Source organism: Mobula birostris, chromosome 20 (assembly GCF_030028105.1).
Source record: "Mobula birostris isolate sMobBir1 chromosome 20, sMobBir1.hap1, whole genome shotgun sequence".
Lineage (NCBI taxonomy): Eukaryota > Metazoa > Chordata > Chondrichthyes > Myliobatiformes > Myliobatidae > Mobula > Mobula birostris.
In genome coordinates this window covers 19,943,797-19,966,031 of record NC_092389.1, presented here as the reverse complement: position 1 = coordinate 19,966,031, position 22,235 = coordinate 19,943,797, and the positions used below count along the sequence as shown (strand labels likewise).

General features: G+C 39.8%; 1 protein-coding gene across 1 annotated transcript in view; it reads left to right on the top strand.

Annotated features, from left to right (window-relative positions):
- The window catches only part of LOC140185094 (otoancorin-like), a 114,961-nt gene that overhangs the window by 65,379 nt on the left and 27,347 nt on the right, over positions 1-22,235 (top strand). The window contains exon 15 of the mRNA XM_072238351.1: positions 6,669-6,807. Coding sequence (XP_072094452.1) covers positions 6,669-6,807 — 139 coding nt within the window. The remainder of the gene's footprint in view (positions 1-6,668; positions 6,808-22,235) is intronic.

Below are 22,235 nucleotides of genomic sequence, written 5' to 3'. Positions count from 1 at the left end.
AATAGAGTGTGATGAACCATATGGAAGCGAAAATAGGGTGGACTTTGACAGCAAAAGTGATGAAAAATTCTGTATGTGCAGGAGTCAACATCAATGCGCCAGAAACAGTTGAGAGATACTGAGAGAATATTTAATTGAATGGGGGGGGCATCTGTAACTAGGGGGAAAGTTTTCAGAATTGCCAGTTACCTCTTTCAGAAAGAGATGAAAAGGAATCTCTTCAACAGAGAATCATGAATCTTTGGAATTCTCTACCCTGGAGGACGATAGAGGCAAAATCATTGAGTTTATTCAAGATGGGGATTGATAGATATTTAAAATACAAGGGAGTCAAAGCTTATGGTAAAATGGTGGAAGTGTAATGCAAAGGTTAAGATTAGACCAGCCATGATCTTGTTCAATGGCGAAGAAATGTTTAGAGTCTCAATGGTCTATTCCCATTCCTCTTTCTTACATATTTATGATGTCCTACCTTACTGAGAGAAAAGCATCATCTGCTATTCTCAAATTGAATAGGATGTACTATGTTTGGAAGAGCCTGAGGTGAATCAATTGATATTCATTTTCTCCAATTGAAAGAGGCTATGAGCGATGATTCCACAAACTGGTTGGTCTGGGTTTAATTCATCACTATAATATTTAAAGCCTTGATATTTTTTCAAACCTATGCAGATTCATTTTGTCTTTAAACATAACATTGCTGATTCTAAAATATATCCTGTGATGAAAAGTTCCGAGATATATTGGTGAGATAACTCAATATGTGACAAGCAACCCACAGCAAGTGTCCGCCATGACACTGGAGCATCAGAGGCTGAAAGGTGACCTGATATTTAACATTACAAGAGGCATACATAAGCTAGAAAGCCAGAGTTTTTGACATTCAAATATGTCAAATATTTGAGGTCAAAGCTTTTAAGGACAGATGTTTAAAGGAGACTCATGAGGTTTTTTTTTCACACTGAGCATTGCTGGTGCCTCGAACATGCTGCCATGGGAAGTGGTGAAAGCAGATAAAATATCAGATGTTTAAGAGGCATTTAGACAGGCACATGAACAGTCAGGGAATTGGGGGACAAGTGCAGGCAGAAGTAATTAGATTGGATTGGCATAATAGTCACACAGACATCAATGTTCTAACAGCAAACACATGGAATTATTTGCCTACTTATGATAATTAGACTGTGCATTTAACAGAAAATAACTACAGCAAAATGTTAGGTGAGGTTTCAAACAAATTGTTGGCATTCATTTCCGGAAATAAAGATGTTTATTTATCCTGAACCATGAAGCGTGAATTGTTGGCTGTTTAATGACCTTGTTGAAAATTTTTCAAACCAAAAAGCTGCCAGCGCTTTTGGTTCCTACAAGGTGTAGCCTATAAAGTCATTGATGGCACAGGCCAGCTACAATAATTTTCAGCAGGGTCCAAGCTGCGCGAGTGTTGCTGAATGCCCCTCGCACACCTTGCTTCATGGCTTGCACCACTGAGAGGACAGGAGGGAAGCAAGGAAAATTACCTGAGTCATTTTTTGTCAGATTTATTTTTGTTCTTTGTCAGACCTATGTATGCTCACAGTAAAATCCCACCTGTAGTTTCTCAACTGAACTCTGAAGGAGCACACTGCATATACCACTTCATATTCTCAACTTTCTGTGGCCCTTTCACATATGACTGACAAGTACTTGTATCAATAAATATTTACATTTGATACTGTCCAACAGCCAGGAGACAGGATCAAGTTTTATTTCATCAGATTTGATGCCAGGTTTTGCAGTGGAAGACAAGAATTCTTTGCTTCTGCACCTGTTTGAACACAAACACTTCACATAATATGTACATTGCCGAACATTTATACCTAATCAGGTGCAGGTTTAACATTTTACAGAAGGCATGAGGCCATAATGAAGATCAGGTTGCCTCACAGTTTGGAGCTTTAATTTGGTTGCAATGTAACTAATTAACAAAGTTAAAGATTAATTTACAAAAAATATAAAAATTAAAACAAGCTACTCTCCTCCCAGATTGTATTATCAAGTGTTGAATGCCGGTCATGAGATCCTCTCTCCATCTGAACATCAACATCTGCTTTTTTGGCTGCTATTCAAACCAATACAATTCACTGCACATCAATCAAAGAGATCAAAATCAGATAACATTATTATAGCAACGTTCTTTTTTGTTCTATAAAACACATCATACAGATTTATTAATAGTAATACATAATAATGATTGACCACTATTTTTAAGCATGATATACAGCTAGCTCCATTGAAAACTCTCCTGTCAAAGATGTGAAACATCCTACGCATGATACAATTCCACAGAATAGTGATGTGGTTTTTGATAAGTTTCTTTTTATTTTTTGATTTATGCCTCAAAGGAGGTTTGCCTTAGGACCTCTGAAATGAATCAGTGTTTGCTTTGAGAATTAGAATACACCAGCCTAATGTAGTATTACTGAAGCATGATATGGTGCATTGTTCAATTAATGTTGGAGTACATCAGATCCATCACTTCTTTTTCCAATGGCATTTAAGGTGATTTAGTTTTAACCTTGAATTTACACCTGTGCTAGGATGCACAGCAGTCATTAAAACTGTTTCCATAGCAACTAAAAATGACAACAATCTGGAATCAGTTAATAAAAGAATGAAATAACGCATTATACTCACTCATCACCATTGGAGGTAGAAAACAGCACAGAATTTCAATGATTTTCATACAAGAAAGCAGGTAGCAAACTTCTGCAGGCTAAAATCCAGTAGGCAGAGTACATGTGTGTTATTTCCAATTTATATTTTAGAATCAACAGATGATTTCAATTAAAAAAAGATTTCACTACATACGTAGATGTCTTGAAATTTAGCCTCTGGAAAATTGATCATGTTTACCTATGTGGGAATCGGCCAATTATCGGCCAAGGTATCGGCCAATTATCGAAGAGGGAAATAACATTGTATAGTTTTAAATTTAAGTCGTTATCATGGTGAAGCACCCTTTTTTTATGCCTTGGATCTCAGGTTGGAAACCTGTGTCACTTAAAGTATAAAAAAGTTGCCAGGGATTTAAAAGTTGTTCAATCCCTCCCCTTTTATTCTAACAGGTGATGAAAATATGTAAATTCATGTGTAAATATGAGCTCACATGATGTGGAGGTGAAATTGCTCTAGGACAGTGGTGCAATGCAAACAATAATAAATCTGCATATGTTTGTCATAAGAAAATGTAGATTAACATAGCAAGAAGGAGTTCTAGAAAAAAAAAGACATGGCATATACAGTCTCTTCACTATTATTCCACAATATAATCTCAAGGCCAAAGAATGTATAAAAGGGAGATCATAAAGCTAAGGTAAAGGTCTGAAAATTCCTTTGCATAATGCTGAGTAAAAAAGGGCAATGCAGTTGAAAATTGGCTTAATCCACAGTAGAATTATAGTTACCAGATTTCTGGGTGTCTTAGCTCCCGTCAGAAAATTATATATATTCTGGTCGAATTTTTCTTTGCCCTGCAACTTCTAATTGCCATAAAACATCCCCAAGTGACATTAACACTCGAGTAAAATTTCATTTCCAGTGAGATTTTTGCCTTGCTAATCTGACAAGCAAATTTCATTAGTGTGTTTTTTAAAGGGCTAACACTTGAATTGTTTTCTTCTTCCCTATTGGCATTGTGACCTCAGATTCTGCCTCACAAAAACTTGATTACTTTGCTTGGAAGTCAAGGTCACAGTCACACTCGGATCCCTCATCTTGTGACCATTCCAGATCGTTGCTGCTAATCCCTGACTTACAACTTGCTGCTGATCAGTGCATTAGAAAAATCCCTCCCTCCTCCAAACATCATATGCTAGGAGAAGATACTTCATCCACACTTTCTTCACCACTCAGAAGCAGTATTCGTAGATTGGATTCACACTCTTACAGAGACTTCCCTGGCAATAAGGTTCTTCTTTTAATTCCATATTTACAGGGATTTAAATTCACTAGCTGCAACTATCTCTTTCAAACACGTCTCTAAATAAATGCTCCATTAAACTAATCACTATGCTCAATTTCCCCGTTTTCATGAGCTGCAAAGGAGGTTTAGAGGCAGGGCTTCAGTCTGTGCTGCTTGAGACCTACTTGTTGTCTCCTATGACTGCCAGGTGTTGGGTAAATTGAGAAGTGCACACCCGCAAAAGTTAAGGCCGTGAGTAGACCCGAGCACATTCGACCCAATAGGAACACAGGAAGAGATTATTTAGATCATCTAGTCTCCCCAGCCTATTTTGCCACTTCTGTCTGTCTGTACCTTTCTTAAATAATCAAATGACAGGTACAAACTTTTCAATCTAAAAGGATGCGTCGAAGCCAAAGAAATTTTTGAATTTTCAAACTTCAGGTAACCCACAACCCTGTTGTTTTTCTACCACCACAGTCACCCAATTTCTCTCCTTTTCTTCACCTTTTCCACCCTGACATCTTTCCCCATATGGTTCCATCTATCATTTTGGAATCTCTGAATGTCATAATGCCAACCATTCTATTTTCCTCTCAAACCTGATGCAGGGATTCAACCTGAAGCATTGACCTATAGCTTTTATCTCTACGGATGCTACTTGACCCACTGATTTCTTCCAGCATTCTGTTTTCTGTTCATAGAACTTTTGAGTGATAATGCAATGTTCTCATTTGTCCTAAAACTCTGGGTTGGAAATAATCTGGCCCTGGGGATTTGGCTGCCCTGGATATCATTACTTTTCGTTGCTATCAATTTATTTATATTAATTTTAGTCAGTTCTCAATTAAAATGTGTTTTCATGCAATAACAGGCTTGGAGTTTATTTTTCCTCAGTGTTAAAGTAACAAGGTCAGTGAGTGCTTTGTTGTGGCCAATATCTCTGACACCCACTCACCCATTTTACCCCTATGCTCACCATTGAGCTCATTTGGGGATCCAGAACATGGCTAAGCTGAAGAGCCAGACTCAGTTTGGGATACAAGCGACAAATCCTTTTACTTGAATATGGCCACTGACCTTCATTTGTAACAGTAAATTTGGGTGACCCAGTAGTGTATCACATCATGTGTTCAGTAGTGTAACACATCATGTGTTTGTCCCACACATCCAACAACATCTAGCGCACCAGATCTGGAGCTTGCAATAGTTATTGAATTAGCTGATCCAAAGTAATCAATATAATATTTCTCCATTCAAAAATGTAATTGCCTCCTATCTTAACATGTTTTCGTGTAGAATTGTTGCTCAGTTTTGGTAATAAATACCTGACTTGGTTGTCAACACAAAAAAAAACAGTAACTTCTTTCCCCAGGATGGGAATGTTTAATTAAGAAAACATAAAAATAGAAGTGAGGGCATTCTGAAGTCATTTTTTATCTACACTCAGTGGCCACTTTATTAGGTACACCTGCTCATTAATGCAAATATCTAATCAGCTAATTATGTGGCAGCAACTTGTTATTCAATGCATTAATAAAGAAGCCCATATATTACTACATCACAAATTAATTTTTAAAGACTATTCCGATAACTGTGTTTCAATATAACTGGTTTCTTTTGTAATCCTATATATCTCAGAAAATGTTGATCTTCTGGGATTTTCATGCACAACAGTCTCTAGAGTTTACAGAGAATGATGCAAAACACAAGCAAAAAAAAAAATCCAGTGAGTGGCTGTTTTATGAGTGAAAATGCCTTGTTAATGAGAGAGTTCAGAGGAGAAAGGTCAGACTGGTCCCAGCTGACAGGAAGGCGACAGTAACTGAAATACATACAATAGTGGTGGGCAGAAGATTATCTCTTAATGCACAACACATCAAAACTTGAAGTCGATGGGCTAGATTCACAGAAGAACATACCGGCTTCTACTTTTGTACATAATAAAATGGCCACTGAATGAATAATCCATTTCCTTCAAGCATTAATTTTCCTTTTTCATCTATAACAGGAAAATACTTATTGCAGCCTAACTAACATGCTTAAACTCAAATAGTTAAAATGAAGCAATATCTGTTCTCTCTGAATATTTTTGGATCCTTTTTAAAATGTGCTTAAAGATTTCTTTGAACAATGTATGTTTAAAATATAGCCATTTTCACGATATTCAACTGTGTCTGATAGTGCCTCTGTGAATGTAAGATGCTGATATTCATCCTTGGATGCACTGGGACACAACATCAGTGATGTAATCTGGGATCATCAGGTGTTTTTAGTCTTTCAACATCTGACCATCACACCTAGGCAACCCAGCCAGGGTTGAACAGGCCCAAGCTTGGGTCCCAGCAACACTGGTCTACGGGTCACACCTCTTCAGCCATATAAACATTTCCAGCTCTTTATAAAGGCTGTGATCCCCACTTCAACAATGCTCTGTTTGAATCCAGTCTCTTGTAAATCTACTTCATTTTGAAGCCACAAAGCTCTATATGGAGATTCGGTCCTCTTGATCTTCTTCTTCATCTTAGATGGGCCACGTTAAAGCTAGTTTGATTTAACTTCGGTTTTGTGAGTTCTGAGGCAGCTAAAAGCATGTTGCTTCCAGAGATTGTACTCTTTATAGCCATCTGACATAATCCTTTCTTCCTTGATGTTTATTATTTTGTAAAACACCTTTTTTTCTACTTTAAAAGTGATATGTAAAAACATAAATTATGCTTTTCAGGAATATTGTGGATTTAAGGAAAATTCCACAGTCTCTGTGTTCCAGTATCGTTGAGCTGATAGGCCAGGCTAATATGTCAATGCTGCCCACAAATTCGGAAAGAAGTAAAAGTCTTTTCAAGTACGCAGAGGATTGCCTGGTAAGTGTCAGGGAAGTTATGGAATTCAATTATCAGCACAACTAAAGATGATGAAGGAACAAGATACTAAAAACTTTTTTAAATATATGAAGGGTAAAATAGAGTTGAGGGTAGATATAGAAACAATAGAAAGTGATGCTAGAGATATTGTAATGAGAGATGCAAAGATGGCAGAGGAACAGAATGCATATTTTGCATCAGTCTTCACAGTGGAAAACATCAGCAGTATACCGGATATTCAAGAGTGTCAAGGAAGTGAAGTATGTGCAGTGAAAATTACGACTGAGAGGTGCTCAGGAAGCTTAATGGTCTGAGGGTGGATAAATCTCCTGGAATGATCTGATCATCTGATGGAAGTTCTGAAGGAAGTAGCTGGAGAGATTGCGGAGGCATTAATAATGATCTTTCAAGAACCAATAGATTCTGGCATTGTACCGAATGACTGGAAAATTGCAAATGTTACTCCACTGTTTAAGAAGGGTGGGAGGCAGCAGAAAGGAAACTTTAGATCCATTAGTCTGACATCAGTGGTTGGAAAGTTGTTGGAATCGATAGTTAGTGATGAGATTACGGAATACCTGGAGGCACATAACAAGATAGGCCAAAGCCAGCATGGTTTCTTGAAAGGAAAATCCTGCCTGACTAATCTACTGCAATTTTTTTGAGGAAATTACAAGCAGGGTAGACAAAGAAGATGCAGTCGATGTGGTGTACTTGGATTTTCAGAAAGCTTTTGACAAAATGCTGCACATGAGGCTGCTCAGCAAGATAGGAGCCCATGGAATTACATGGGAGGAGCATTGGCTGATCGGCAGAAAGCAGACAGTGGGACTAAAGGGATGCTATTCTGGCTGCCTGCCGGTGACCAGTGGAGTTCCACAAGGGTCAATGTTGAGACTACTGCTTTTTACGATGTATGTCAATGATTTGGACTATGACATTAATGGATTTGTGGCTAAATTTGCCAATGATACAAAGATAGGTGGAGGAGCGGGTAGTGTTGAGGAAACAGAAAGCCTGCAGTGTCATGGTCCGGTCCGTGAAGTCCGTGTTCCGGTTCACAGTCCGGTCCATGGTTCCTTGTTCCGGGGTTTCTGGTTTTCCCCAGTTTCTGTTGTGGGCACATGATTCTTGTTTTGGGGCTGAGACATAAATACCTCTGCAAAGCAGCGATTCCTGCTGGACTGTCCTGTTCCTCTCCTTGTCTTTTCCCCGCTTGCCTGCACCACTGTTGAGTTCTATTGCCAATGCAGAGATGGAACTGTCTGTCGTTCTTCAGTGTTTGTCTCTTCTTGTCCTTGACTCTGTGGGGTAAGTCAGGCCATTCTGCTGTTGCCCTGCAGGGGGATCTGTCTTGTCCTTGCCTCTGTAGGGTGTCAGGCCATTCTACTGTTGCCCTGCAGGGGAATCTGTCTTGTCTTGTTTTGTCCTTGCCTCCTTGGGGTAAGTCAGGCTGTTCTTCTGTTACCCAACAGATGGTCCTGTCCCACCTTGGTGTGGAGATAAAGTTGAGTCCTGGCTTGTCTAAGTATAAGTCCTGGCTCTATGTCTATCTACTGTCCTGTCTCATGTTGGTGTTGTGTTGAAGATGAGTCCCGGCTTTTCGAAGGATGAGTCCCGGCTTTTCGAAGGATAAGTCCCGGCTCCATGTTGATGTACAGTTCCCAGTCTGTCTCCGAGCTCCAGCCTCCGAGTTATCAGTCTCCGCATTCCAAGACCCCAGCCTCAAGCCTCAAGAGCCAAGACCCCAGCCTCAAGTCCCCAAGCCTGTCTCCAAGCCTCGAGCCTCAAGTCCCCAGCCTCCAGTCCTGCAGTCATGTCATGTCCTTGCCTGGTTCTGGGTTCTGGGCCCCGAGCCCGAAGCAAGACCCAGGTTCTGGATCCTTGTCCAGTCTCTGGCTCGGGGTCCAAGCCCAAGTCTGCGTTCTTGTCCCTGCTCCTTGTCTGTATCCTGTCATTTCCCTACTCAAGTCAAGTCCTGTTTCTTGTACTTCAGTGTCTGTGTCTTGCATTTGGGTCTGCTACCAGCGCCCCCTTGTGACATGCAGAGAGACTTAGATAGTTTAAGGGAATGGGCAAAGAAGTGGCAAATGCAATGCAATGTTGGAAAGTGGTCTGGTCATGCACTTTGGAGGAAGAAATAAAGTGACAGACTATTATTTAGATGGAGAGAGAATTCAGCATATAGAGATGCAAAGGGACTTGGGAGTCCTTGTGCAAGATACCCTAAAGGTTAACCTCCAGGTTGAGTTGGTGGTGAAGAAGCTGAATGCAATGTTGGCATTCATTTCTAGAGGTATAGAATATAAGAGCAGGGATGTGATGTTGAGGCTCTTTAAGGCATTCATGAGACCACACTTGGAGTATTGTGTGCAGTTTTGGGCTCCTTATTTTTGAAAGGATATACTGACATCGGAGGGGTTTCAGAGAAGATTCACAAGAATGATTCCAGGAATGAAAGGGTTACCATGTGAGGAACATCTGGCAGCTCATGGGCTGTATTTCCTGGAGTTCAGGAGAATGAGGGGGGCATCTCATAGGAACATTTCAAATGTTAAAAGGCTTGGACAGATTAGATATGGCAAAGTTATTTCCCATGGTGGGGAGTCTAGGTCAAGAGGGCACAACTTCAGGATTGAAGGATGTCCATTTAGAACAGAGAGGTGGAGAAATTACTTTAGTCAGAGGGTGGTAAGTCTGTGTAATTTGTTGCCAGAAGTGGCTGTAGAAGCCAAGTGATTGGGTGCATTTAAGGCAGAGATAAATAGGTTCCTGATTAGCCAGGGCATCAAAGGGTATGGGGAGAAGGCAGGGGAGTGGGAATAACTGGAAGAATTGGGTCAGCCCATGAATGGCCTACTTCTGCTTCTATATCTTATGGTTTTATGGTCTAACTCAATTATCATGGCTGCATCTGTGGAGGGAAATTGGTAGTTGACAGTTTGGGTCAAGATACTTCACCTGGACTGGGATTTCTCTAGATTTAAGGGGTAGCCATAGGCACCCGCAGAGGCACAAGCTATGCCTACATTTTTGTTGGCCATGTAGATCAGTCCATGTTCCAAGCCTTCCATGGTGATGCTCCCAACTCTTCCTACGCTACATTGATGACTGTGTTGCTGCTGCTTCATGCACCCATACTGAGCTCATCAATTTCATCAACGTTGCCTCCAACTTCCACCCTGCCCTTAAATTCACTTGGTCCATTTCTGACACGTCTTTCCCCGTTCTCGATCTCTCTGTTGCCATCTATGGAGCCAAGCTCCTTACCGGCATCTTTTTATAAACCTACCGATTCCCGCAGCTATCTTGACTTCCCACCCTATCTCCTGTAAAAATGCTATTCCCTTTCTCAGTTCCTTCGCCTCCACTGCATCTGTTCCCAGGATGCAGCCTTCCTTTCAAGGGCATCAGAGGTGCCTTCCTTCTTCAAAGAATGGGCTTTCCCTTCCTCCACCATTGATGCTACCTTCACCCCATCTTCCCACTGCCCTTAGCATACCTCCTCATGAGCCTCCGCATTCAACACATCATTTGCCACAATTTCTGCCATCTTCAATAGGATTCTACCTCCACCACTCCTCCCCACTCTCTGCTTTCCACAGGGATTGCTTCCTCCTTAATAACCTTGCCCATTCTTCCTTCCCCACTAATCTCACGTCCTGACACATAACCCTGTAAGTGACTGAAATGCTTCACCTGCCCATTTATCTCCCCCTTTATCTTCATTCAGGGCCCCAAACAGTCCTTCCAGGTGAGGCAGCACTTCACCTACGAATCTGTTGAAATGGTCTACTGTATCCGATGCCCCAATGCGGCCTCCTCTACTTTGGTGAAACTTGAAGTAAATTGGGGGACTGTTTCATCAAGCACCTATGCACTATCAGCCCAGCTATTTAAATTCCTATCCCCATATCCATTCCAGAATTGTCAGACTATAGTCTCCTTTTTTGCCACAATGAAGCCTCCCTCAGGTTGGAGGAGCAACACCTCATATTCCGTCCGGATAGCCACCAACCTGATGACATGATATCTTCTTCCAGTAAAAATTTCATTTTATATATATATTTAAAGCACATCCATCACTTTCAGTTTTTTTTTCTAATTTAGTCATTGCTAAGGTAACATTGATTGAAGAAGAGCACTGTCTTGCTTTTTTGTGTATCCTTAGACTTCCAAAGAGAACATTCAAGTCAGTTCACAAACTTTAACCTCCCTCTATAATCTTCAAACCTGTTTTTATGATTTTGTAAGTACTGGTCAATCCCAAGTACATTCTATAGTTCATTCTATGAAGAAGACCTGCACCTTACATTCTTCTTGGCCCAGCATCAAATACTATTCCCCTCTCAGTTCAATCCCAAATTAAATGTCTTCATTTCCACCTCCAACCTTACTTCATGCAACGATAGTCAGAATAAATTTCTTTGCTAAACTCTGCAATCCATATATAACCTATGCTAACATAGCTTATAGCTAAAGTATCTGTGGGTTTGTGGAAGATATTCTCAGCAAAAGATTGATTATAAAATTATAGAGCAGGGATTAACAAAAGGCAGATTCCGACAGTGTTTCTTGTTTGTGAATAAGAAATTGGCAGACAATGAGGTGAAACATAAAATATCCCATGTGAGAAAATCAGTTTCAGCTGTTCCATCTTGGATTGAAAGTAGCCCTATCAATATCAAATACGTCCTTGCACTGTCAATATGTCATCTGCTTTAATCCCCCTGCTCCACTGGTTCTCACGATTAGAGTGTCACTACTCTTAGAAAGGGTGATAAGTGGATTGCAAAAGTATAAACCATGCTCTGAAGATATTCTTCAACCTATGTTAAACTTATAAGAGCACTAATGGTCTGGAAAGTTAGTGTGTGTTTGAAGAGGTGGTACTTTATGAATTAGTTGAGATAAGAAGCGGATGAGCATATTAGACTACTAGCGACTGCTTTAAATTGATTGATTGACCTCTGGATAAAGGTGTTGCTGCCAAAAAAAAAATAAAGATAAGGATCTAGTAATGCTATTTAAAAAGTCAATTTGTGAAGATTTAGTCAGAATTGCTTTGTAGATATTATCAGTCCAGTAGTAGGACCTTAGATCTCATCTATAGGTGTTACTAGTTTGCTGCATCTTCTCAGGATTGTTGTTGAAAGCTTGAAGATCACAAATTTAAAACTTTACATTAGCTGTGTCTTTTAATTCTGTTGCTAGATTTTGATTTTTCAGGATCACTGCATATTAGTGCAATATTTGAAATGTAGCCCAAAGTTTCTATTCAGAAATGCCAAAGACAGATGGATCATTTGCTAAATAATATGTGCCAAACTGAACAAGTTAAACAGTATCCATCTGGAGACGTTTCAGTTTTGAAATGTGGAATGGCTGATTTCTGGACTGTGTTAATTATAGTAAATATTCCATTAAAAAGGCTGTCAGTCTTTGCATTTCATTATCACTTACTTTGGCATGGCCTGACTTGGAGCGATAATGTTGGGAAACAACGTACAGTGAGGGTAAGATCAGTGGACCATGGGTTGAGTATTCCGACTGGGGTTATATAATTCTGGAAAGACAGGAGGGAGGAAATTCAGAAGGTGAGAAATGTATTTCTGTTTCTGAGATGCTCTTATTTTATTTCTATTGTTTGAGATGGAATGAACATCAATGAATGTCATATTATAAGGATGCCATGGCCAATTAGTAGTTTAATTGGTCACTAAATTGTCCTGTAATTAGGCTAGGATTGCTGGGCGATGCAACTCGTTGTGTTGGAAGGGCCTGATCCACACTCTATTTATAAATAAATAATTTAACTATCTTCCCTCATAGCTTTTATTCTTTGGCCCATATAAGCATAACTTATCATCCAAGACAAAAGATCAAATACATGACAGTTGTGAGTTTACGTATGGTTACTTGATTTCTCATTTTTATGGTTCTCTGTAGATTTGGAATAACTCTTCCCACCCTGGCTTGGTTTGGTCATTCCTTGGCATTAATTTCCTTGGTAAATTAATAACAATCTGCTCCTATCTCCTGGCCATATTTGGTTTTGCTCAGAGCAATATACTTAAATGGTTTGATGTGAATTGTTCAGGATGCAAATAGGGAACAGAAGGTGACAGTCAAAGAAAACAGTAAACACAAAATAATTTCATCACGTGATTTTCTTTCTTGGCATCTCAACAAATGATTTAAATTTAAAAGGAAATTAAAGACGAAACAATTTCAAAGAGAGAAGAGCAGAGAATTAATATTTCATGATAGGTACATAAAATATGAAATTGAGTGAGAATTCCAGGCTGTGGAATCATTATCTTAAATTTGTCCTCTTACTGGAATGCTAATTAATGCATCATTGATAAGTCATGCATTTACTTTCTGGGTTTGGTGTACAGATGGACTCAAAATTCAGCAGAATTGCTGATTAAAAGGGATCTAAACTCTGGAAAATGAATTACTTGTGTGATAGCTCCTTGTGTTTCTCTTGTGTGATTTTAAAACTTTATTAATAAGTTCTGTGCGTTGCTTGTCTGTCGTTTCCAATGATATTTGTCTGTGCAGCTCATGGAGCTACACGGAGAAAAACCTGTGCAGGAGAAGTTTTATAGTGAAAGGGGCAGTTTCACTCTCTCGGCCTCAATGGTATGAAAAATCATATGACTGGAGATTTCCTTGGCTGCAGTGGATAGCCATGTGCCTTTTGTGCCTTAGCATGCTCTTCCCTCTCCATGGAGCATTGCGGCACTGCCTTCTTGGCCGTTGGATCTTGTAGTTGATCTCATTTGCCCAGTCCGTCGGAACTAGCTTTGCATGCGGGGGTATGCATATTCCTATCTCACCGAGGTTGGAGGTTCCCAGCTACCCTCACCTGGTTTAGCCCGCCTGCCGAATTGGTATACCAGGGTGTGGCTACTGTCGCATGCATACTGTTACTTGGAGCCACGGGTGAGAGCTGGGTGGCAGATGGTGACTAAAGGTGGATGAGCTGCCCCTGGGCGGAGCATTACAAGCTTGCCACCAGGGATGCTACCCCCTCCCTGGACACCCCATACACCCCATAATAAGCAGCAAATATGAAGCCATAGAGTCATGTGAACTATCAGAATGATGCACATTTCATGCCAAGCCACCAGACAAGTCAAGTCACGTTTTATAGTCATTTCCACTATAACTGCTGGTACAGTACACAGTAAAAACGAGACAACGTTTTTCAGGACCATGGTGCTACATGAACATGGCACCATGTGTCCCAGGATAAAAAAGTATTGATTTAATCAATGTGGAAAATAGATCTGATATCTGACTGGAGAAAATGCAAAGAATTTTTAGATAAGAACAGTATCATGCTTGATTGCAGTATCCTCTATTGTCAAACAGCTTGATAATGCACATGAAATTATCCACCTGAGATGCTGGATCATTCTATTTAAAATAACCTGATAAATCCCTTTACAAACTGATGGAGTGAATCTTGTTGGTTGGATTTGATGGCTCGCATCAGAATTAGTTTGATATCACTAACATATGTTGTGAAATTTGTTAACTGCAGCAGCAGTACAATGCAATACATGATAAATATAGAAGAAAAAGCTGAATTAGAGTAAGTATACATATATGTATATCAAATAGTTAAATTAAAATAAGTGGTGCAACAACAGAAATTAAAAAAGTAGTGAGGTAGCGCTCATGGGTTCAATGTCCATTTAGAAATCAGATGACAGAGGGGCAGAAGCTGTTCCTGAATCACTGAGTGTGTGCCTTCAGGCTTTTATACCTCATTCCTGACAGTAACAATGAGAAGAGGACATGTCCTAGTGATGGGGGTCCTTAATGATGGACGCCAACTTCCTGAGGCACCGCTCCTTGAAGATGTCTTGGATACTACGGAGGCTAGTACCCATGATGGAGCTGACTAGTTTTACCACTCTCTGCAGCTTACTTTGATCCTGTGCAGCGACTCCCAACACTACCATACCACCCCCATACCAGACGGTGATGCAGCCAGTCGGAATGCTCTCCACAGTACATCTGTAGAAGTTTTCAAATGTTTTAGGCGATAAACCGAATCTCCTCAAACTCCTAATGAAATACGAGGGGTGATTGATAAGTTTGTGGCCTAAGGTAGAAGGAGATGAGTTATGCAACTTGTTACATGCACATGCAGTTCAACGCTTTGAGTGATTATGCAGAAAGTTTGAAGTTAATAACTCATCTCCTTCTACCTTAGCCCACGAACTTATCAATCACCCCTGCTGTGGACACTTTCTGGAGGTCCAAGATCCGTATGCTCCATGACCGCTGGACTAAGTGTGTAAATGTAGGAGGGGACTATGTTGAAAAATAAATGTGCTGGGTTTTCTCAAATTGACTCCTCCTACCTTAGGCCATGAACTTATCAATCACCCTTATCAATCAGCCACTGTCTTAGCTTCTTCAGCACATTGCACATTCAGATGGAACGTAACATAGACATTTTTACTCCTCGTGTATGTGAAGGATTTAAGGACTGAAGTCAATTCATTTCAATTCAATTTATAGCTGCATCGATATGTTGGGACCAGGTTAGATCCTCAGAGATATTGACACTCAGGAATTTGAAATTGCTCACTCTCTCCACTTCCGATCCCTCCATAAGGACTGGTTTGTGTTTCCTTGTCTTACCCTTTCTAAAATCCACAATCAGCTCTTTGGTTTTACTGATATTGAGTGCAAGGTTGTTGCTGCGGTACCACTCAACTAGCTGGTACATCTTGCTCCTGTGCTCCTGTACACCCAGCACTCAGCATTCAGAAAGTTAAACTTCCATAAGTTGAAGCAGAATGTGAGATTTAGTGTCGTGAGGTGCCACATCAGTCACTGAAGTGACACATGGTTCAATAGTATGGATCTGAGTACTTATAGATTTCAGTTCATGGTCTGTAGATTAGGAGGCAAAGGGGAAGGAAAGATTGATTGGAAAAGGACACCAGCAGAGATGACAGCAGAGCGGCAATGGTTGGAGATTCTGGAAGCAATTCAGAATGCGCAGGGTAGAGACATCCCAAAAAAGAAGTATTCTAAAGGCAGGATGACACACCCGTGGCTGACAAGGGAAGTCAATGCTGTCAATGCAAAAGAGAGGGCATATAATAGAGCAAAAATTAGTGGGAAGTTAGAGGATTGGGAAATATTTAAAAACCATCAGAAGGCAACTAAAAAGCCATAAGGGAGAAAAAGATGAAATATGAAGGTAAGCTAGCCAACAATATCAGAGAGGATACCAAAAGTTTTTTCAGATATTTCACAAGTAAAGGAGAGGCACGAGTAGATATTGGACACTGAAAAATGTTGCCGGAGAGGTAGTAATGGGGGACGAGGATATGACAAACAAACTGAATAAGAATTTTGCATTAATCTTCACTGTGGAAGACACTAGCAGTATGCCGGATGTTCAAGGGTGTCAGGGGGCAGAAGTGAGTGGAGTTGTGTTACTAAGGAGGAGGTGCTTGGGAAACTGAAAGGTCAGAAGGTAGATAGGTCACCTGGACCAGATGGACTACACCCCTGAGTTCTGAATGAGGTAGCTAAAGAGATTGTTGAGGCATTAGTAATGATCTTTCAATAATCACTAGATTCTGGAATGGTTTAGGAGGACTGGAAAATTGCAAACGTCATTCCACTTTTCAAGAAGGGAGGAAGGCAGAAGAAAGCAAATTATAGGGCAGTTGGCCTGACCTCAGTAGTTGAGAAGATGTTTGAATTGGTTGTTAGGTTAGAATTCTTTGAGAAGTAGATGGACAAAGGAGAATCAGTAGATGTTAAGTACTTGGATTTTCAGCAGACCTTTGACAAGGTGCCACATATGAGACTGCTTAACAAGATAAGAGCCCATGGTATTATAGGAAAAATACTGGCATAGATAGAGCTTTGGCTGATTGGCAGGAAGCAAAGAGTGGGAATAAGGGAGCCTTTTCTGGTTGACTGCCAGTGACTAGTGGTGATCCACAGGGGTCTGTATTGGGACTGATTCTTTTTCCGCTGTATGCCAATGATTTGGAGAATGGAATTGATGGCTTTGTGGCCAAGTTTGAAGATGATACGAAAATAGGTGGAGGTGCGTGTAGTGTTGAGGAAGCAGAGAAACTGAAAATGACTTGGACAGATTAGGAGAATGGGCAAGGAATGGCACAGAATACAGTGTGGGGAACTGTATGATCATGCACTTTGGTAGAAAGGAATAAAAACATAGACTAATTTTCAAACTGGAGAGAAAATTCAAAAATCCAAGGTGCAGAGTGACTTGAGAGTCCTCTTGCAGGATTTCCTAAAGGTTAATTTGCATTCTGAGTTGGTGGTGAGGAAGACAAATGCACTGTCAGTATTCATTTCGAGAGAATGAGAATATAAAAGTAAGGATGTAATGCTGAGGTATTATAAGGAACTGGTGAGGCCTCATGGTGTATTGTGAGCAGTTTGGGCCTCTTATTCAAGAAAGGATGTGCTGACATTGGAGGGGATTCAGCGGAGATTCACGAGAATGATCCTAGGAATGAACGGGCCCTAGGAATGAACAGATCCTAGGAATGAACGGAATGAGAAGCGATTGGCTCTGGGCCTGTACTTGCTGGAATTTTGAAGAACGTGGGAGGAGTTCATTGAAATCTATTGAATATTGAAAAGTCATGATACACTGGATGTGGAGAGAATGTTTCGTATGGTGGGGAAGTCTTAAGAACAGAGAGCACAACCACAGAACAGAGAGATGTGCATTTAGAATGAAGATGAGGAGGAATTTCTTTAGCCAGAGGGTGGCGATTCTGAGGAATTCATTACCAAAGGTGACTGTAGAGGCCAAATTATCGGGCGTATTTAAGGCAGAAGTTGATAGGTTCTTGATTGGTCAGGGCCTGAAAGGTTATGGGTAGAAGGCAGGAGAATGGGGTTGAGAGGGAAATGGATTGGCCATGATGAAATGGTGGAGTAGACTTGATGGGCCAAATGGCCTAATTCTGCTCCTGTGTCTTATGGTCTTAAGGTCTAAATTTTCTTTTAATTATTTTGCTTGCTTCAGTTAAATATTTTAAGTATTGCTAAGTGCCTATTAATGTCTGATTAATGCTTATTAATTTCAAAGACTTTTGACTATTTATTACAATTTTATTTGTTCTTAATATTTATGTTTGTCAGAGACATTTAAAAATTAGTAAAATGCCTCATAGCTTTAATGGGGCAAAGCTGTTGTTTTCACTTATGCCAAAGAATGTTGGGCATAGGGTGTTGTCTCCCACCGTCTGTTCGTTGTCTATAACTTTCTGCCTTGAAGCTAAAGTCAGTGAAATCAGTCCTTTGCATCCAGTCTGGGCAGGTGTGGTCCAACAATTCACATGTAAGCAAATTATATACAGCATTACTAATATCTCAGTACAATATGCAGGGATCTACTTGAGATTATTTTAGCATCAACATCACAAAAATCTGTTTCAGTAATTTGTACTATTTCTTGAAATTGAACAATTTGCTTTTGTGAAACCGCTGAGCCACCTTTTGTTGCTGAGTGAACAAAGTGCTGAATTTGATTCATCTGTTGTGAAAATGCTTGTGAAGTCCATGGATCAGTCTGGATAGCAGAACACAAGAAAACATAAAATGGCCAGAAGCTCTGGCACTTTCACAACAGGCAGAGGCGGTCCAAATGGCCATCTAGTGCATGGTATTATTCCATTATAAAGCGGTAATCAAAGAGAAAATAAAACTGTTTTCTCTTGCTAACAACATTGTATCTGAAGATTGTGTAATGTAATAACACAAAGGATATTAACATACATTGTAATAGACTTGGTTGGGAGCACAAATTTCCAATGGAATCTAACAGGAGGTAGAATGTAAATTATATTCTTGAATTGTTGTCCTCCATCGTGTCACCATCAAACCTTACAATCTATTATCTACTGATTTAGCATATTAAGTCACCATTAATGTGCAGAAGATCACCAGTCAGTGGAGATAAATATTAAAAATTACAACTATTCACTTCTGTGATCAGTTCATTAACAAATTAGTTTCCCACAAAACTCCAGAAACAAGAACCTGGTTGCTTTAACAAGGTACTGAATTTCACACTGCTGAGAATAATTTATTCCCTTTTTTAAAAAAAAAACTTCACAAATTCAGGATAGGGTGTTTGGAAATCTTCAATGAACAATCTGCTGCTTCTAATCTTTTATTTAACAGTTTAGGATTGGGGCAGGACAAATGTTTTAATTTGTGACAGCAATCCTTCACATTAGAATAAATATAACTTGAAAGTCAATTTTCAGAGTGAACTTGAACCAATAACTCTTTGGCTTACGTAGTTCACTTTTGACTTTACAATAAATATTGCATCACCTTTGTTCTCACACCTTAATTAACTCTGTGGCATTGTTAATGGTTCCATTGCTCTGCATCTGATTTAAATTTAAAATGATGCATAACTTCAACAAATTATGAGCATGCGTTTTACATGTCACATTGCAAAAACCATTAATGAATCATGCTGATTTTTGAAAAACAAAACAGATAACCAATGATGTCCATGTTACTCAAGACCCCTGCTAATTTAAAAGCAAGATAATTAACTAAATATCACAAACACAGCTGCAGGGATTCTTGGACTTGTTGCACTTATGCTAAATCTGAAATGGAAAGAGGTTCTTACTGAAGTAATAGGATACAGAGACAACTGAGCAGTGGCGCAGATTGTGGAACTGCTGCCTCACAGCTGTTGCGATATGAGTTCAGTCCTGACCTCTGGCACGTCATGAGTGCATTTTGCATATGGGTTTCCGCTAAGTGCACCAATTTCCTCCCACATCTCAAATGCACGTGCACTGGCCAGTGTAAATTTGTTCCCATCCATAGGTATATACTGTAGTAGAATCTGGAGGGAACTGATGGAAATGCAAGAGGAATAAAAATGGATTGATGTTGGATTAGTGCAAATGGGTGTTTAGTGCTTGAGGTGGGTTTGATAGATGGAAGGAGGCAAAAACCTCAATCTATTTTTTTATGCAGTATGATTCCATAAATTACACTGGACAACAAATTTTCTCAAAAGTGTTGCTTCCTCAGACGTTTTTTTAATTTATGATAGGCCGTTGAAGTTGAACACAAATATAATGTCAGACTACTTGTATCACGCAGGAATTTGGAGAAACAAGAAAGTAACTTTTATTGAATATAATGCATTTAATTGCATAACAGTGCTGACACTTGGCATAGTTCAACTAAGCTAACTATGTTTTGTTGATGATTTTCATTTGTACTCAGTGTCTGAGGCTGTTCATTTAAGTGTCCAACAATAATCAGCCAGCATTGATGGATTCCAGTTGCCCTGATACCATTTTTCCATGACCGCAATGACCTGGTGAAACCTTTCACCATGCTCGCCACTGATGGTGCAAAGGTTTGCAGGGAAGAAGTCTAAGTGGGAATCTAGAAAATGAATCTTTAGTGACATGTTGCACTTGATGGTTTTGAAGCACATTGTCAACTAGCTTCTCACAGTTTGGTGCTCTGTAGTTACAAGAAGATTATCAACAACTTCCTTGAATGCCTTCCATGTGATTTTCTCCGGTCCCACTAGAAGTACTTCGAATTGCATGTCATTGATTTATGGAATAACAAAAATGCCTTCCTTAATCTTGGCATCAGTTATTCTGAATTGAAGTATGAATTGAAATAACAAATATAGGCTTTTTTTTAAAAAAATGGTGTGTGATAGGAAAATGTTATGATTATTTTCATGATCAGCAGACCAAGTCCCATAAGATACACCCAAATGTATTCAGGAAGCAAAACTTTTGTTGTACAGTGTCGTAGAACATAGCACGGTATAACGGTGCACCAGTCCTTCAGCCCATGGTGTCTGTGCCAAGCACTATGACACATTAAGTTAATCCCTTCTGTTTTGCACATGACCTATATCTCTTCACTCCCTGCATCATCTACCTATATAAAACCTTCTTGAATGTCATTACTGTTTCTCTTCCCATTACCGACCTCAGCAATACATTCTGGACACCTCCCACTCTCTGTGTAAAAATGAAAACTTACCCCACACATCCCCTTTCAAACTTCCCCCTCTCACCATAAATATGTGCCCTCCAGTAGTCAACATTTCTACCCTGGGGAAAAAGATCCTGGCTGTCCATTTTATCTATGCCCCTCATAATTTTATGAACTTTATTAGGCATTTGCTTTGATAAATGTCATCTTATCTGATTTTTTTTTTGTAGTTAGATCACTAAATGTGATATAATCTTCCCATTGCTCTTAGCTCATAATAAGACTTTATTTCCCATAATAAACAATGACCATTCAATAGGGGAAAGCACAAGGGACCATTTTCAGAACTGATTTGATATGGAAAGGCCATTTGTAACTCATTCCTGCCACAAATTGCCCCTGTGATGTATTGCACTCAATTCTATTTTTACCAGGATTCCATGTGGGATTTAAGTAACCTTTGTGTTATTCCCAGTTGAGTGCTGGATAATGTACTAAATCCCCATCAGTTCAGTTCCTCGCAAATCGTGGGAACAATCACAGCATGACAAATCCCTCGGGATAGTCAAAACCTGTTGAAAAGGATGAAAAAATATTGATTTCAAAGTTAGAAATGAAAATCGATTTTCTGATTTGGCTTTATCTGCTGCAGAGTCAAAACTAGGGCTGAAAATGAATGGCTTGGCAGTTTTAATTGGACTTGCTGTGTCAATGGTTCTCAAGCCGTGCGGTCCTGCTCCTGGTGTGCTATCACACATCATTCAGTTTCTGATCTATGCCACCTGTCTCTCCTAAACCTGATCCATATTTTCCAGGTGCCAGTATCAAAGCCTCACTTGCTTCATTTCTAACTCTCACTGTTCATTTGCAAAAATGCTGGAAGAAAGAAAGTGCCACAATTGTGAACCCGAAGTTTATAAAGGATTTGAAAGGAATCTTTCCAGTGTCTGCTCACTGCTCATAACCACAATGGGGCAGCCAGCAGAGGTGCTGTCTCACACTGTTAGAGATCTGAAGTCAATCCCCAATCTTCGTGCCGTCCATGTGGAGCTTGTACATGCTCCCTGTGACCGTTTGAGGTTCATCCAGGTAGTTCTATTTCTTCACACGTCCCAAAGTCGTGTGGATTGGTGAACTAATCAGTCACTGTAAATTCTGCCTAGTGACTGGATGAGTGACAGAATCTGGGGAAATTGATGTGAATCCTGAGAGAATGAAAAAATGAGTTTGATGCAGAATCAGTGTAATTGGAGGTCAATGGTCTTGATAGTCTGAGGAACCGCTTTCATTCTGTATGATTCTATGACATTGTGAACAGTTGCTCAGGCTCATATAAAATTAAAGTGGGAGTAAGCCAAATCTTTTTTGGAACCCCTTCCCATTAGTTTAGACTCGAT